This window comes from Lepus europaeus, chromosome 19, assembly GCF_033115175.1.
Source record: "Lepus europaeus isolate LE1 chromosome 19, mLepTim1.pri, whole genome shotgun sequence".
Lineage (NCBI taxonomy): Eukaryota > Metazoa > Chordata > Mammalia > Lagomorpha > Leporidae > Lepus > Lepus europaeus.
Genome location: NC_084845.1, coordinates 13,263,223 through 13,278,768, shown reverse-complemented (window position 1 = coordinate 13,278,768; position 15,546 = coordinate 13,263,223). Strand labels below are relative to the sequence as shown.

The 15,546-nt window shown below is 60.1% G+C and overlaps 2 protein-coding genes across 5 annotated transcripts; one reads left to right on the top strand and one right to left on the bottom strand.

Moving 5' to 3' along the window:
* Positions 1 to 4,299: 4,299 nt before the first annotated feature.
* C19H19orf33 (chromosome 19 C19orf33 homolog) lies at positions 4,300 to 4,999 on the top strand. The gene is made up of 4 exons (XM_062175849.1): positions 4,300 to 4,364; positions 4,461 to 4,552; positions 4,654 to 4,716; positions 4,844 to 4,999. Exons 1-4 carry the CDS (start codon positions 4,343 to 4,345, stop codon positions 4,955 to 4,957), a joined length of 291 nt encoding a protein of 96 aa, XP_062031833.1. The 5' UTR covers positions 4,300 to 4,342; the 3' UTR covers positions 4,958 to 4,999.
* Positions 5,000 to 5,088: 89 nt separating this feature from the next.
* Positions 5,089 to 14,085, bottom strand: YIF1B (Yip1 interacting factor homolog B, membrane trafficking protein). Of its 4 annotated transcripts, none has more exons than XM_062177213.1 (8): positions 13,993 to 14,085; positions 7,485 to 7,723; positions 7,306 to 7,410; positions 7,124 to 7,202; positions 6,961 to 7,018; positions 6,291 to 6,446; positions 6,124 to 6,217; positions 5,089 to 5,399 (listed from the first exon to the last, which is right to left on the bottom strand). In XM_062177213.1, the coding sequence occupies exons 1-8, from the start codon at positions 14,045 to 14,047 to the stop codon at positions 5,244 to 5,246; spliced, it is 942 nt and encodes a 313-aa protein (XP_062033197.1). In that variant the 5' UTR covers positions 14,048 to 14,085; the 3' UTR covers positions 5,089 to 5,243. The 4 variants fall into 4 exon arrangements, with proteins under 4 accessions (XP_062033197.1, XP_062033198.1, XP_062033200.1 ...); XM_062177214.1 differs by having other exon boundaries at positions 14,002 to 14,085; XM_062177216.1 differs by lacking the exon at positions 13,993 to 14,085 and adding an exon at positions 13,885 to 13,953.
* Positions 14,086 to 15,546: the final 1,461 nt, after the last annotated feature.

Sequence of the window (15,546 nt, the reverse complement as noted above, 5' to 3'; positions counted from 1 at the left end):
CCACGCCACTGCCGGCTGTCTCACTTGGGCAGGTCTTGCCCCTGGAGCTCTCACCTAGGCCATCCCTCTGGGTTTGCAGCAAGCAGTGTGGCACAACGTGGCAGGTCCCGAGCCCACTGCGTGAGCACGTGTGCACCTCCTTGGTCTCTGCCCTTGTTTCACTCCTGTCCGACCCTTCGAGGAGAGGTTGAGGCTTCTGCCAGCATTTTTGAGACAGTGCTGGGCTGGCATCTCAGCCCATAAATAAAATTAACCAGTCTCAGGCCCAGCAACTGGGTGGAAGCCAAGCTTGGGACTTGTTGCTGGATTGTCAGCCTCTTGGAACCTCCCAAAGGATGACCCATCGGGATTCTCAGAGGGGCCGGCATGGTGGTGCGGCGGGCTGAGCCGCCTCTTGGTGTCCCTTAGGTCCCGTGTCAGGAGTGCCGGGTCAAGTCCTGCCTGCTCTGCTCCGGTCCGACTCTGCTAATGCTCCCGGGAAGGCAGAGGGTGGTGGCCGAGAGCACGGGCCTGTGCCACCCACGTGGGAGATCCCAGGGAGTTCCTGTCTTCTGGCTTTGGCCTGGCCCAACCCTCGTTCATGCAGCTGTTTGGGGGATGAACCAGCTCATGGTTCTGTTAATAAATCCTTTTTAAAAAGCTGGCATTGTGGTATAGTGGGTAAAGCTGCCGCCTGCAGTGCCAGCAATCCCTTATGGGCACTGGTTTGAGTCCCGGCTGCTCCACTCCAATCCAGCTCCCTGCTATGGCCGGGGAAGGCAGTGGAGGATGGCCCAAGTGCTCAGGCCCCTGCACCCACTTGGGAGGCCCAAGAAAAGCTGGCTTCTGCCTCGTCCAGCCCCAGCCGTTGTGGCCATCTGGGGAGTGAGCCAGTGGGTGGAAGACCTCTGTCTCTCCCTCCGACTCTGCCTTTCAAATCAATAAACAGTTTTTTTCCTGAGTATTCGTATCCCAGAACATCAAGGGCCAGAACCAGGTTGGTGGGGGTTAACGGCTTCTGCCTGGTGGGCTGCAGCCCCCATCGGAGAACTTGGATCCAGGGCCCGGCTCTGGCTGCCGCCAGCCTCGTGCCAGTGCCAAAGCCAGTAGTGATGACTGAGGTAACTGGGTCCCTATTGCCCATGAGGGAGTCCTGGCCTGAGGGACCATCTCCTAGCGTTGGCCTGGTCCTGCTCCAGCCATTGTGGGCATTTTGGGGAGTGACTTAGCGTTTTCTGCCTCTTTGCCTCTCCATTTTAAAAAGCCAAGTTCTGCATTCTGTGTGCCTAAGGCCGCTCTCCGAGGATGTGGTTAGTTTCAGAGAAAACATTCCGGGGTCGGGGATTATGCTGTTTACGGGACCAGGAAGGAGACTAAACCATCGCGTGTGGAGCTGGTTTTTCCAGTCAACCACGAGGGCCCTCGGATGCACGGGAGCCCCGTGGAGGGCCGTCTCTGCCGACAGCCCACCTCCGGAGCGGCCCCCTCAAGTTGGCATCCAGGCATCTTCCTGAGTGGCAGTGGTGCAGTGAAAACCTGAGGGTCGGAGCGTGGGGCTGGGGGCTCTGCCTGCTGGAGGTAGAGTGTCAGAGACGAAAGCCGCCGAGTAGGAGCTGCGTTGCCGCGGCCACAGGCAGCAGGCAGTTTTAGCCTCTGCAGCAAGGCAGCTCCGGCAGAAATAACCAGAAACCAGGAGAAAGCAGAGGCGTTAGGTGCCAAGGCACGACCAGCCGGGAGTACCGCCCAGTGAGGGCCTGGCCAGAGGGACGGACAAACACTGCTGACCCTACTCCTGTTGGCCACGGCACATGGAACTAAATGCCATGGACCTCCCTAAAGAACAGAAGTATGGCCAGTTCTTTGGAGCACACTCCTGTTTGTCTTGTCCAAGGACTTGCACATCCACCTTCATAAGCTTTCCGTGGGTAAGGGACCACTGTCGCCAACAGGCCCCGTGTCCGGTTCTCCTTTCCAACTTTCAATAATGGAAGCCTCCAGGCTTTACCCGGACACTCCGCCCAGCCAGACGGCTCATTTCCCAGACTCCCCTGCAGCTCTGTGTGACCAGCTGAGTCCCGGGTAAGTACAAGGGAGCAATGTTCCTTTGCCTGGAACGGGCCGCTGTGGGCGGGCCACCAAGAGCAACACCCTGCAGGGAGGCAGAGGTCGCTGGGTGGCCCTGGAGTGCCCGCCCCACTGGCTCCGGTGCAGGCTTTACGTGAGGAGGGGGATGCTGTCCCTGGGCTCTTCAGTTCCTGTGAAAGCTGCCAGGCCCACATCCTGACCACCGTACGCGGGAGCAAGTGGATGGCAGTGGGGCGGGCCGGGCCATCTTCTCGGCCCGTTCACCCACCCTGCAGCTTAAGCTCGGAAGTCAAGCTGAGGAACCGCTTGTGCGGTGGGATAAGCTAGCATCTGCGACACCGGCTTCCCCCATTAGCACTGTTGGAGTCCCAGCTCCTCCACTTCCAGTCCAGCTCCCTGCTAATGCACCTAGGGAAAGCAGATGACCCAAGTGCTTGGGCCCCTGCCCCCACGTGGGAGACCTGGATAGAGTTCCAGGCTCCTGGCTAGGCCAGGCTGAAGCCAGAAGCCTGGAAGATTCCAACTCTGCCCCTCAAGTAAATAAAAAATTAAAAAATAAATAATAAAGGAGAATCCCAGTTTCAGCCTGTTCATGCCCTTGTCCTCTTACCCATTGCTCCGTCAGTGTTCTCATCTGTAAGATGGGTAGAAGGGGCCAGCAGGGTGCAGCAGGGTAAGCCGCTGCTTGCGACACAGCATCCCATGTAGGAGCATCAGTTCAAGTCCCCGCTCCCTGCTATCGCAGCTGGAAAAGCAGCAGATGATGACCGAAGAACTTGGGTTCCTGCCACTCCCACGGCAGCCCCAGCCCCAGATGAGTTCTGGGCTCCTGGCTTCAGCTTGGTGTAGACTTGGCCCTTGCAGCCATTTGGGGAGCAAACCAGCAGATGGGAAATCTAGCGCTCTCCCTGTCCCTCTTTAAATAAATCTTTAAAAAAATAAAATACTGGTAGCAGTAATACCAGCTGTTGCGGACTTAATGCTTTGAGCCTCTCCCACCACCACCACCACCCCCACCCCCCGATTCCTATGTTTGAAGCCTCGCTGTCTGTGGGATAGCGGAGGTGGGAGTTTGGGGAGGCCAGGTCATGAGGCTGCAGCCTTGGCGAGTGGTTGGTGCTCTCCTGAGACAGGAGGGGCCGGCGCTGAGGCACAGTCGGCACCGGTAGAGTCCCAGCTGCTCCACTTCCAATCCATCCACTGCTAATGTGCCTGGAAAAGCAGCAGAAGATGGCCCAAGTGCTTGGGCCCTGCCACCTACGTAGGAGACCTGGAGGGAGTCCCAGGCTCCTGGCTTTGGCCTGGCCCAGCCCCAGCCATTGCAGCCATGTGGGGAGTGAACCAGCGGGATGGCAGGCTCTCTTCCCCCACCATTGTCTCACACTCCCTCTCGCTCACTTTGCCTTTCAAGTATCTTTAAAAAAGATTTTGCTCTTGGTCACGTGAGGAGCCAGGCCTGGGGCGCCTTTGTTTCCCCCAACAAACACCCACTTTCTAAGAACGGAAACAACCCAGCACTTTATAAGCATTTACTTGGTACCTGGCGCCAGTCTAGGAAATCAGTCCACTGGATTCGTACATCCAATGGGGTCGGGGCAGGTGTAGTGGGCTGCAGATTAAGTCAGCATTTGGGAGGCCCGGACCCTGTACCAGAGCACTGCTCGGCTCCCGATCCAGCCCTCTGCCTCTGCCAATGCGTGGTCCACAGGCCCCGCCCTCGGGGAGGCAGCCCATGATGGCCCCAGCACTTGAGTGCTGGCCACCCACTGAGGGACACCTGGGATGGAGTTCCTGGCTCCTGGCCTAGCCCCAGCTGCTGAGGCCATTTGGAGGGTGACCCAGCAGATGGAAGATCTCTCTCTGTCAGATAATCTTAAAACAAAAGCCCTGGAGTGGAGACTATTCACAGGTGAACAGTCTCTCCGCACGGCTGGGCGGAGTGCAGCAGGCTGGCTCCGGCTCGGGCCCTTCTCCCCTAGAAATCTGCAGCTCACCACACATCGCCCACCCCAGTCCCATCCCCAGAGCCCCTCTGGCTCACCAAGCCTGGCGCTGGGAGGCTGCCAACCACCCAGCTTCCCCATTCCCCACAGAGGAAGGGCTGGGTGGGGCTGGGGAGGGGCGGTGAGTCAGAGCTAATGGCCCAGGGGAAAGGTCGGGTGGAGCACCCTGCCCATCCACCATCCCCTCCCCCCCAATTCCTGGGATGGGCAGGTCCCACTGCTCCTCCCCCTGCCCAGGCCATCCTGGGCCTCGGGTCACACCTGCTCTCATTACCATGGACTTCAACCTGAAGGCAGGTGCGCTCCTGGGAAGTGGTGGGCTTGGGCTGAAAGGGGTTGGGTGTGGGTCCCCCAGCGGCCAACTGCACCAACCCACCTAACCTCTCTCCACAGCCCTGGACCCCAAGAAGCCAGGCCACCTGGGAGACCCCAAGCATGGCCCCCCCAAACCTCAGGGCCATCCAGGGGCAGCTCACAGCCCGAAGGTAAGTAGGGGGGCTGCCTTGGACCCACGGTCTTGGACAATCGAGCTTCCGGCTTGGGGGGGTGCTGCGGGGGCCCTGCCTCACTGTCGTACCCCACCCAGCACGGCCACGGCAGCTCCTCAGACTCCAGCAGCAGCTCCAGCGACTCGGACTCAGACGGCAAGGTGAGGGGCCGCCCCCGCCTCCCCAGACAGGCTAGGGTGGGAGTCTAGGCCGGGGGCGGGGGTTGGGTCCAGTGCCTGCTTCGGGACCGCCCGTCTGGTCCCCCACACGCTGCCCTCGTCCCCGCAGCCCCACGCTGCTGGCTCGAAGCCGAAGGAAGGCGCGGCAGGCAAGGTGAAGAAGCCCAAGGTGAAGAAGGACAAGGAGAAGGACAAGAAGAGCAAGAAGAAGGCCCCCCACTGATGGGGCCCCGCGGGGCTCATTAAACCTTTCTCTGCCTTCCGGCTCTGAGCTCGCCCTGCGCTGCCCGCACCCCGCCGGTGCCCCTTGTCCCGCGCCCCACACACGCACACGCCCCGAGACAGGACTGGCAGCCCTCCATCGGCTTTATTGGTAACAGCGGCCGCGCTCGCGGCCTGTGCAGTGGGAGATCTCTCAGCACCTTGGGGGGACGGGGGTCGGGGAGGCCTGCGGGCCGGGGGCGGCCCCGGGCGGAGATGAGAGCGGAGGAAGGCTCGGGCCGACGCCCTCACCGCACCAGGTGGAAGGTGAGCCAGTACATGAGCAGAGGCTGCGCCGCCGCCACGGCCATGGTCAGGTACATGCGCAGCTGGTTCCGCGCCCCGCGCACCGGGACCCCTTCGGCCGCCGCCTCGGCCAGGATCTTCAGCCGCAGGGTCCGGATCTGGGTGGGGAGAGGGGAGACAGGAGTCAGGGGTTTCCGGCCTCGCGGCAGGGGTGGGACTTCCAGAAGCACCCGGGAGACGTTTGCCCGAGACCCGTGTATGGTTTTTCCGTAAACGGCAGTTGCGTGAGTTTTCTGAGGATCCCGCACAGGCATGGATCTCGGCATGCTTCTGCACCAAATATCTGTCGTCTCCCCTTTAATTCCCCTTCCCGTGAGCTTTGGAAGCATCTTTGCACTGTCCGGCCCTCGGCAGCCTCAGGTTTCTGCTCCCTGGGAGGGGCTGGGGGTGGGGCTGAGTTCCACAAGGGTGCCCCGCAGGTGGTGAAGGCTTGCTCCGCCCCCAGGGTGGGCGATGGGGGGGTGCTCAGCCCTAACTGCCGTGCCTCTTGGGCTGGCCAGGTGAGTTTTTCAAGACAAGCCGGAAGTGCTGTCTAAGCTTCACTTTAAAATGGTGCCTTCGGAATCAGCCTGTGGGCCCGTTAGATGTGCCACAGGGCAGCTGAGCTTTGCAGCTCTGCCCCAGTCCAGCGATGCTTGGGGTCCACTTACCCAGCACCCCCGCTCCAGCTGCGAAGACCCTCAGAACCCCTTTGGGGAAATTCTGGCAGGAAAGCTCCCCCAGTAAGGAGGGTGGGGTGAGGGAACCTGCCACGCCCCTAGGTTCTGCCAGGACTCCTGCAGGGACCCCAGCTCTGCCCAGGAGGCCTGAGCCCCAGCTCACCATGAACACAAAGATGGACACACAGCACCAGCCCAGCACCAGGTAGTAGCCGATCCTCCCGAACAGCAGGCCCATGAGGACCCCGCCGATCATCCTAAGGAGAGGGGGAGGCTGGGCTGAGAAGGGGCCGGAGGGCTGGGGCTGGCAGCCGGGGGAGGGGCACTCACCCAACATATTTGTAGCCCAGGAAGGCCACCAGGTCGATGGTGGTGAGGTCGGTGTTGACAGTGACCAGGTAGAGGCTGAGCAGGATGGCCAGCACCTCCAGGGTGAGCCAGGCCAGCGCTGAGCTTGCCTGCAGCCCCAGCAGGTCTGGGGAGAACCTGTGGGCACCCACACGCGGCTGTTCCCGGGGGTGGCCGGTCCAGGCCCTCCCTGAGCATGCGCCCGGGGACAGCCCTTGTTGAGTAGGGCAGACACGGCAGTGACCAGGATGGATCTGGGCCTGTGCGCAGGGAGAAGGCAGACCCGACCCGGGGGGGGGGGGGGGGGGCAGTGGGGGAAGCCCGGGGCTGTGCCTGGTCCAGTCAGGAGGGGGCGTCAGAGAGCACTTCCCAGGAGGAGGAAGGAGCTGGTGGGGAAGACAGCCAGGGTCTCTGCTATAGCCCTGGGGTGGATCAGGCAGAGAGGGGGACAGAGCCAGACCAGCATCTCAGCCAAGCTTTCCCGCTGCTGCCGGAGTCGGGGTGCAGGGGTGGGGTGGATGGAGAGGGTCACCTGTCGCCTACACAAGGTGTGGCGCTGCGTTGGGCCACCGGGGGACAAGGTGGGGCTGTTGTGGGGTGGGGCACTGAGGCTTCCCTGCCTGCCCCTCTGCCCACTGCAGGCCTCCCTTACCTGTCCTGGGTGCCCAGGGCAAGGCCGGCCACCAGGATGTAGGTGATGAAAGCCATAGCTGTGGGGACACAGGTGCAAGCTGGACACTCCTGCCTCAGGCCTCGGGGCACCCAATCCCCCGCCCCCAGGGAGGAGGTGCTGGTTGTGGAGGGGGAGGGGAAACCTGGAATGTAGAGGTCCGGAGCGTTGACGTCGAAGCGCGGGGCCACGGGTGTGTCCTGCTGGTACTGCACCTCCCAGTCCTGTGGGCAGAGTGCGGGCAGCAGCCAGGACCCCCGAGCGGGGCTCCTCCCACCACCACCTGGAGGCCCCACTGGGCCCCCACTCGGCGGGAGGGGTGCTGACCTGGTGCAGGTAGGGGAAGACGAGCAGACCCAGCTTCTTGCCCACATACATGGTGTCCACTGCGAAGTAGTACTTGAGCTTGGTGACCGGGATGAAGCGGTCAATCTGGGGAGGCAGAGCTCAAGCCTGAGCCCCCCAGACCCCACCCCTCCCACGCCCGCCAGCCCCGCCCCACTCACGTTCTTGTCCACCAGCTCCTTGCCCTGAGCTGCCAGGCTGCTCCCGTAGGCCATGGCCATGTTGGACACGGGGTCATTCAGGAAGGTGGCCTGGGCCGAGGCGGGGGCTGCGGGGTAGCCTAGGCTGCTGGGGGCCCGGTGGGCCCCGTAGCCCCGACTCTGGGCCGAACTCGTGTCATCGAAAAGCTGGTGGGGGTCGGCCATGCCTGGCTGGGACACGGGGATCCTCCGCTTTGAGGCTGCAGGGAAGAACATGGTGGGGGGCTCACTCGTCCTGCCGGGGCGCTCCTTCCCGATCCTGGCACAGGGTGGGTGACACCAGCGCCGAGCGCTGCTTCTGATATCAGCTGGGCTGGGCTGTCAGGTGCAGGCTCTGCCTACCCCCGTCTATCCGTCCTCCCTCCCTCCACCTGTCATCCATCCCCCACCCACCGCCCACGCGAGTCCGTCCTGCCTCCATCCAAATCTGTCCATTCATCCATTGTCCACTGCCCATCCATCTCCCTCATTCCATCATCCATGCGTCCATCCGTATCTGTCTGTCCATCTGTCCATCCATATCTGTCTGTCCATCCAGCCATCGTCCATCCATATCTGTCTGTCCATCCACCCATCGTCCATCCGTATCTGTCCATCTGTCCATCCACCCATCGTCCATCCGTATCTGTCTGTCCATCTGTCCATCCACCCATCGTCCATCCGTATCTGTCTGTCCATCTGTCCATCCACCCATCGTCCATCCGTATCTGTCTGTCCATCTGTCCATCCACCCATTGTCCATCCGTATCTGTCCATCTCTCCATCCATCGTCCACCCCTCCCTCCCCCGTCATCCACCCAAACGATGATGATGATTTTGACAGCTGAGCACAAACCTGCAGCAAACCCTCCACAAAGCCTCTGTCCCTTCTCCTTCCACACTCCCCCTCGCTCCTCATCTCCAGCCACCTGGGCCTCGCACCGCCCACTGAGCACACCTGGCTTCTCCTGCCCACAGCGCTGTGCCCACTCCTCCCCGGGCTCGGCGGGGCCTTCCCCTTCCCCTGTGGGCTGACACACTGCTCTGTTTATTTTCTTCTCGTCTCTCCCCCTCCACTGGGAGCCCTTCGGGGCAGTGTGGGGGGTGAAATCTTCATCTTGTTCGCAGCTGAATCCCCACCCTCTAGAATACGGCCTGAGTAGGCACTCAACGAAAGCCCAGAGAAAGATAATGGCCATTTCCACTGGACCCACACGGTCCACCGAGGCCCACACGGCTAAGTGATTTGTGCAAAGGACCAAACTGAGTGAGTGGCAGAGCCTGACAGGCCTGATAAATATTAGAACAATCAAGCCACAGCCAAGCACTTGCCCCCTGCCAGGCTGTCCTTGGAACACTGTGGATGGTATCATCCCCAAAGAGGTTCCGACCCTTGGCTAACGTCATCCAGATAGCCTGCGGCAGAGCTGAGCTTCAGACATCTATAGAAGGTCCCCTGGGCGTCAGGAGGGGAGCGGATGGCAAGGAGAGAGGAGGCTGCCGAGGTGGTCAGGAGAGGAGGGGCGCTGGGAGGGGCTGTTTCTGGAGGGATACCGGGTGGGGGGTGGTGGGAGTGACCTGGGGGCGGGAGTGCTGCCTGTGTAGATGGGGAGGGCAGGAGTTCACACCAGCACCAGGGCCCCTGCTCCTAACCAGTGAGCAGTGCTGCCATAGCAAATACAGGGGGGGACTTCAGAAAACTTGTGGAAAAGCAGAATTCAAAATTAAATTGAGAAGAGCCAAGGCTGTGACACAGACGGTTAAGCCTCCACCTGCAGTACCGGCATCCCATACGGGCGCTGGCTCGAGACCCGACTGTTCTGCTTCCGATCCCGCTCCCTGCTAGTGCGCCTGGGAGGGCAGCAGAGGATGACCCAAGTGCTTGGGCCTCCGCACCCACATTGGAGACCTAGAAGAAGCTCCTGGCTTGGCCTGGCCAAGCCCCAGCTGTGGCCATCTGGAGAGTGAACCAGCAGATGGAAGATCGATCTCTCCCCTCCATCTCTTCCTTTCAAATGAATAAATAAATATTTTTTAAAAATTAAGTTGAGAGCCTGGCCTTGTGATGCAGCAGGTTAAGCTGCTGCCTGCGACACCAGATCCCATACTGGAGTGCCAGTTTGAGTCCCGGCTGCTCCACTTCTGATCCAGCTCCCTGCTAATGCACTGGGAAAGAAGTGGAAGATGGCCCGGGTACCTGGGCCCCTGCACCCATCTGGGAGACCTGGATGGAGTTCCTGGCTCCTGGCTTTGGCCTGGCCCAGATCTGACTGTTGTGGCCATTTCGGAGTGAACCAATGGCCAGAAGAGCTCTTTTTTTCTCTTTCTTTCCCTCCCTCCCTCTTGTCTGCCTCTCAATGACATCTGCCTTTAAAATAAATACATAAATCTCTTTTAAAAAATTAAGTTTAGGCATGGGCATTTGGCACGGTGGTTAGACACTGCCTGGGCCTGCTTGGTTGCGTCCTGGCTCCATCTCAGTCCCAGCTCCTTAGCAGTGTGCACCCGGGGAGAGAGCAATGATGGTTCAAGCAGTTGGGGCCCTACCATCCATGTGGGAGACCTGGATGGAGTTCCAGGCTCCTGGCTGCCACCTGGCCCAGCCTCAGCTTGGGGAGTGAACCAGCACAAGGAAGATCTCTTTCTGTCGGCCTCTGCCTTTCAAATACATGTAATCACAATGAACAAATGATTCAAAGAGCTGTTCTCACCTAGAACTTAAAAAAAATGTATTTTGATGCAAAAAAATGAAATCCACATTGTTTTTTCTAACACATTTTCCAAGAACTTTTTGAAGAGCCCTCATCTGCATGGATTTCAAACTCTTTATACTGAAAAAGAATCACCTTTTAATCCACTTTCCGTGAGCTTTCTTTTTGAAAGGCGGAGGAAACACAGTGAGGTCTTCCATCTGCTGGCTCACTCCTCCAAGCACGTGGGCCTTCTGCTGCTGCCTTCCCGGCGCACTAGCAGGGAGCTGGATGGGAAGTGGAGCAGCCGGGACTGGCACGGCACTCCCGTAGGGGAGGCTGGCGTTGCAAGTGGCAGCTTAACCCACCACACCACCATGCCGACCCCTTCTGTGAACTTTCTGAAGCCGAGGTGCTCCGGGGCCCTGGCACTACTGCGGGCACAAGGAATCAAATGATCCTCGTCAGGATTTCTTGCGCACCTCAGTTTTCTCCTCTGCAGAATGGAGCTGGGGCCGGCCTGTGGCACAGTGGGTTAAGCTGCTGCTTGTGATGCCGACATCAGCTCAAGTCCTGGCTTCCCTGCCCCGGACCCAGCTCCCTGCTAATGTGCCTGAGGAAGCAGGCGAGGATGGCCCAAGTGTCATCAGCTCCCGTGTGGAATCAGCATGATCGTCAGCATCTCCCATGTGGGTGGCAGGGGCCCAAGGACTGAGGCCATCATCCGCTTGCCTTCCCGGGTGCATCCGTAGAATCTGGATCAGAAGTGGAGAAGCTGGGACTCGAACCAGGCACTGTGACACGGGAGGTGGGCGTCTCAAGCGTGGCTCAGTGGTTGTGCCACAGCACCCGCCCGCCCTCTCCTACCTGTGGCCAGAAGGGCCTACTTCCTGAAGCAGGCCCTTCCTCCCTGCCTGCCGCTCCCTCCGCAGAGACATCCTGGGCTCTGCTCTCAGCCGGTGCCCTGACAGCCCCTCTCCATCCCAAAGCCTAGGCCACTGGCACTTTTATCTGACTTACGTCTTGGCAATACTTGGGGCCACTGCCCCAGATGCCAGCCTGGAACGCTGTGCTCCCGAGGCACCATCCCCACCTGTTTTTCTGACCTGTGCGGCCCCACAGACATCTGTCCAGCACCTCCCACTGTGTCAGGCTCAGCTGTAGCATACAATGAGGAAAAAAGCCCAGAGGGTGGGCGTTTGGCCTCACAGTTAAGATGCCCGCATCCCGCGATGCAGCGCCTGGATTCGCTGCTGGGTTCTGCTCCTAGCTCCAACCTCCTGTAATGCGGACCCTGGGAGGCAGCCGTGATGTTCCTGCCACCCATGAGGGGAAGCAGGATGGGGTCCCGACCTCCGGCAGCCATGGGTCTTTGGGACATCTGGGGAGAAAGCCAGCAGGTGGGAGCTGTCTGTCTCTGTGTCTCATGAGTTTCTGGGGCAGGCATTGTGGTACAGCGAGTTAAGCTGCCACTTGCAACATGTATATCCCGTATCAGAGTGCCTGGGAGCCAGCAGCTGATGCCACAAGTCCTTGGGCCCCTGCCACCCATGAGGGAGACCCAGATGAAGCTCCTGGCTCCTGGCTTCAGCCTGGCCCAGCCCTTCAACTGCTGGGGAATGAACCAGCAGATGGGAGATCTCTGTCACTCTGTCTTTCAAATAAATATGTAAATCTTTAAATAAATAAAACTTCCTTAAGATTTATTTATTTATTTGAAAGTCAGAGTTACACAGAGACAGGTAGAGAGAGAGATCTTGTATCCATTGGTTCACTCCCCAAATGGCCACAAGGGCCAGGGCTGGGCCAGGCCTAAGGCAGGAGCCAGGCACTTCATCCAGGTCTCCCACATGGGTGCAGGGGCCCAAGAACTTGCACCACCCTCCACTGCTTTCCCAGGCCACAGCAGAGAGCTGGATCAGAAGTGGAGCAGCCAGGTCTCGAACCAGCGACCATATGGGATGCCGGCATGGCAGGCAACAGCTTTACCCTCCAAGTCACACACGGGGCCCAAATTTTCAACTTTTTAAAAAGGTTTATTTGCTTATTTGGAAGTCAGAGCTACAGAGAGAGACAGAAAGCTAAAGAGAGATCTTCCATCCGCTGGTTCTCCCCAGATGGCTGCAACAGCGAGGGAGGAGCCAAGCTGAAGCCAGGAGCCAGGAGCTTCCTCCAGGTCTCCCACGTGGGCGCAGGGGCCAAGGACTTGGGCCGTCTTCCGCTGCTTTTCCCGCACCCATATGTGATGCTGGTGCCGCAGGCAGCGGCTTTACCCACTATGCCAGGACGCTGGCCCCAAAACTTCGTAAAAAAGACAGAAACCTCTGGCTTCCAGCAGCTAACGGTCTTCTGATTGGTCCCTCTCAATGATTTGTCCCTGCTCCCTGAAGTGTGTGACCCAGTTTTCCACCCTTGCCCTCATTCCCAGCCTCTCACCTAGAACAGTCTTGCCCACACCTGGCTCTCACAGCCACGGCGCCAACAGCTCTGGGCCCTGCCTCTGGCCACCACTTGTCTCCTGGCTCCAGACCCAGGGCTGGTGACTTCCTGGCACTCCCTTGGCTGCCCCTGGGCCCTTACCTCAGTGTCTAAACTCCTGATTCCCCTCTGTCTGAAATCCAGCCAACCAATCACTATTCTCCCGCTAGGTCCCAGGGGTACCCTCTGCGCTCAGGCTCCGCCGTCTCCCAGCCGACCTAAATTCCTACCGGATCCCCAGTTCACGCTTCGCCTCATCACCCTTCTCTGCGGCCCGCAGCTAGAGTGATCTTTTCCAATGCAGCTGAGACGCCACCAGCCCTGTCCACTCGCTGCCTCTCCTGGGGCGTCCACACCCCGAGCACAGTGACCACCTCTCCTGTCCTCCGGGAGCGCCTCCCCCACATCAGCGCCCGCCTGCCAGGATGGTACGCAGGCCTCGACGCCAGTGTCTGCTCCCCAGAGACCCCCCCCCCACCTCACTGTAGACAGGAAGCGCGGGGGCGGCCCAGGAGGAGGACAGATGGCTACGGGTAAGTGAATGGAAGTCGCGTTTCTCTGCGCATCCCACAAAGCGCCGGCCCACCTGGCCCTCCACATCTCCGGTGCTGCGTATGCCCTTCGGGGCCCTTGGGGCGCTCTGTAAGCGGATGCTCATGTGTCTGCCTCCAGAGCCGCGCCACTCACCACACATCTCCTGGGCAACCCCTCTGCATGGGATGCGCCCTCTTCCAGGGGGAGGCTGGCGGCTTCCGGGGCGCCCGGGACACCTCCCTCCCCGGCTGATCCCCTGCCCGTGCTGCCCTCATCACAGCTCCGTCCCTCCCCGGATCACCCAGCTGCCTCGTTTGCACGGTGAGGACCAGGGCTATGCCGGCTACTACTAGAAACCCAAACGCCAGCTCCGCATGCTGTGAGCGAATAAATGAAACGCACGGCACTGCTAGGGAGACGCAGAGGACCTCAAAGAGACAAACTGGGAGATGGAGCAGCCCCGGAGAGCCAGGCGCAGACCTTAGCCTCACGGGGAGCGCGGGCGACGGCCCGAAGGCACCGAAGGGTGCAGAGCGGGAGAGGCAGGTCGACCGCGGTAAATGAATGAAAGTCACACCACACGATCGCCCGCCCCAAGTTCTCTTCCAAGGGAACTCCCGAAGGGTCCTAGCCCCCAGGGCGCCCCCGACGCCGACCTGGCATCCCTGCGCCGTGCACACCTCGAAGCTCCAGATCTCCGTGACCTCCGGCCAGCAGTGACCTCGCCAACCGCCGCTGCGGCCCCGCCACGCCCCCCGCCCGCCCGCTCTCCTCAGCCGGCCACGTACGCCACTTACGCAGCCGGGGCGTCCCCGCCGCCGCCGCCAAGCCTGCCGGGTGCATCCTCCGCCGCCGCCGCCGTCTAAGCCGCGGTTCGGAACGTGCCCGCCCGGCTTCCGTAGCCACTCCTCTCCGGCGACGCGCGCCAATGGGCCGCAGGGTTGCGTGGAGGCCACGCCCCCCCACAGCGGCCCAGGCGAGTGGGAGGTGGCCTACGTAGGAGGCGGGGCCTGGGGAGCGTAGGGGCGGGCCCGGGAGTGGGCGGTGCCGGAGGTGGAGGAAGATGGCTCAGGTGTCGCGAGGAGGGCTATGGGAAATGGAGTTTCGCACAGGCAGGCGCTCCGTCTGGGTCGTCGAGAGCTCTGGCAGGCCGGAGACAGGTGCGGGCGGCAGGGGCGGAGCTGTGCGGGCTCTAAGGCCGGTACAGTTTTGCAGTGCTTAGGTATTGAAGTGAACGTTCGCAGTGAGAAAAGGACACCCGAGGGGTTAGGCGGGGACAACCAGGTCTGTTTCTTCGAAGATCCCTTTAGGCAGCTTCCCAGAAGTTCATGAATGTTCCCGCGGTGCACTGGGTCTCACACGCCACCCCGCAGCCCCCGGCGCCCCTGCCTGGCCGCTGAGCTGCCCCCACCCGCCGCCCCCTGGGCCCCGGCGCAGCTCGGGCAGAGATAATGGCGGAAGTGGCCGTGGGTCGGAAGGATGTCTGCAGGCCGCCCTATCACTGCGGCTTCCCCTTCCTCTTCGGAGGCTCTGTCCCCTCGGGGACCTTGAGGGCTGCTCCGGGTCCCAGGGCTGAGTCAGCTGCAGGCCTGTGGGCCGCGGTTCCTTTTTTTCACCTCTGCCTTAGGACTCCAGTTCCGCCGACTCCTCACCCTCATCCTCCTGAATAAAACATCTTCTAAAAGGCACAGTAGCAGCCGGGACTCGAACCAGTGGCCATATGGGATGCCGGAGTAGCAGGCAAATCTGAGACTGCTCAAGGTTCTGATATAAAATGGCATAGGATTTGCATAGAGCCCATACCCAGGCCCTCATATACTTTATTTTTTTTTTAAGATTTATTTGTTTATTTATTTGAAAATCAGAGTTACACAGAAAGAGGAGAGGGAGTGAGAGGTAGAGAGAGAGAGGTCTTCCATCTGCTGGTTCACTCCCCAACTGGCCACAACAGGTCAGAGCTGCACCGATCCAAAGCCAGGAGCCAGGAGCTTCCTCTGGGTCTTCCCACGTGGGTGCAGGGGCCCAAGGACCTGGGAAATCTTCTACTGCTTTCCCAGGCCATAGCAGAGAGCTGGATTGGGAGTGGAGCAGCCGGGACTTGAACCAGCACCCATATGGGGTGCTGGCACTGCAGGTGGCAGCTTTACTCACTATGCCATAGCGCTGGCCCCCTTCATATACTTTAAATCATCTCTATATTATGTCTAGTGCCTAAACCAATATAAATGCTACATAAGTGTGTTATACTATATTGTTTAGGCATAAAAGTCTACACATATTCAGTACAATGCAATTTCTTTTCCACATTTTTTTTTTTTTGATCTGTAGTTGGTTCAGCCCAT

What these genes read in the sequence shown, in the direction of transcription:
- YIF1B (XM_062177213.1), bottom strand. Translation starts at nt 14,047, where the DNA reads ATGCACCCGGCAGGCTTGGCGGCGGCGGCGGGGACGCCCCGGCTGCGT. An exon ending in GCCCTGGGCACCCAGGACAG is followed by an intron (nt 6,447 to 6,960) that starts GTAAGGGAGGCC and finishes GGGTGCCCACAG; the next exon opens with GTTCTCCCCAGACCTGCTGG. An exon ending in TGTCCATCTTTGTGTTCATG is followed by an intron (nt 5,400 to 6,123) that starts GTGAGCTGGGGC and finishes CTCCCCACCCAG; the next exon opens with ATCCGGACCCTGCGGCTGAA.
- C19H19orf33 (XM_062175849.1), top strand. Translation starts at nt 4,343, where the DNA reads ATGGACTTCAACCTGAAGGCAG. An exon ending in GGACTTCAACCTGAAGGCAG is followed by an intron (nt 4,365 to 4,460) that starts GTGCGCTCCTGG and finishes CTCTCTCCACAG; the next exon opens with CCCTGGACCCCAAGAAGCCA. An exon ending in ACTCGGACTCAGACGGCAAG is followed by an intron (nt 4,717 to 4,843) that starts GTGAGGGGCCGC and finishes TCGTCCCCGCAG; the next exon opens with CCCCACGCTGCTGGCTCGAA.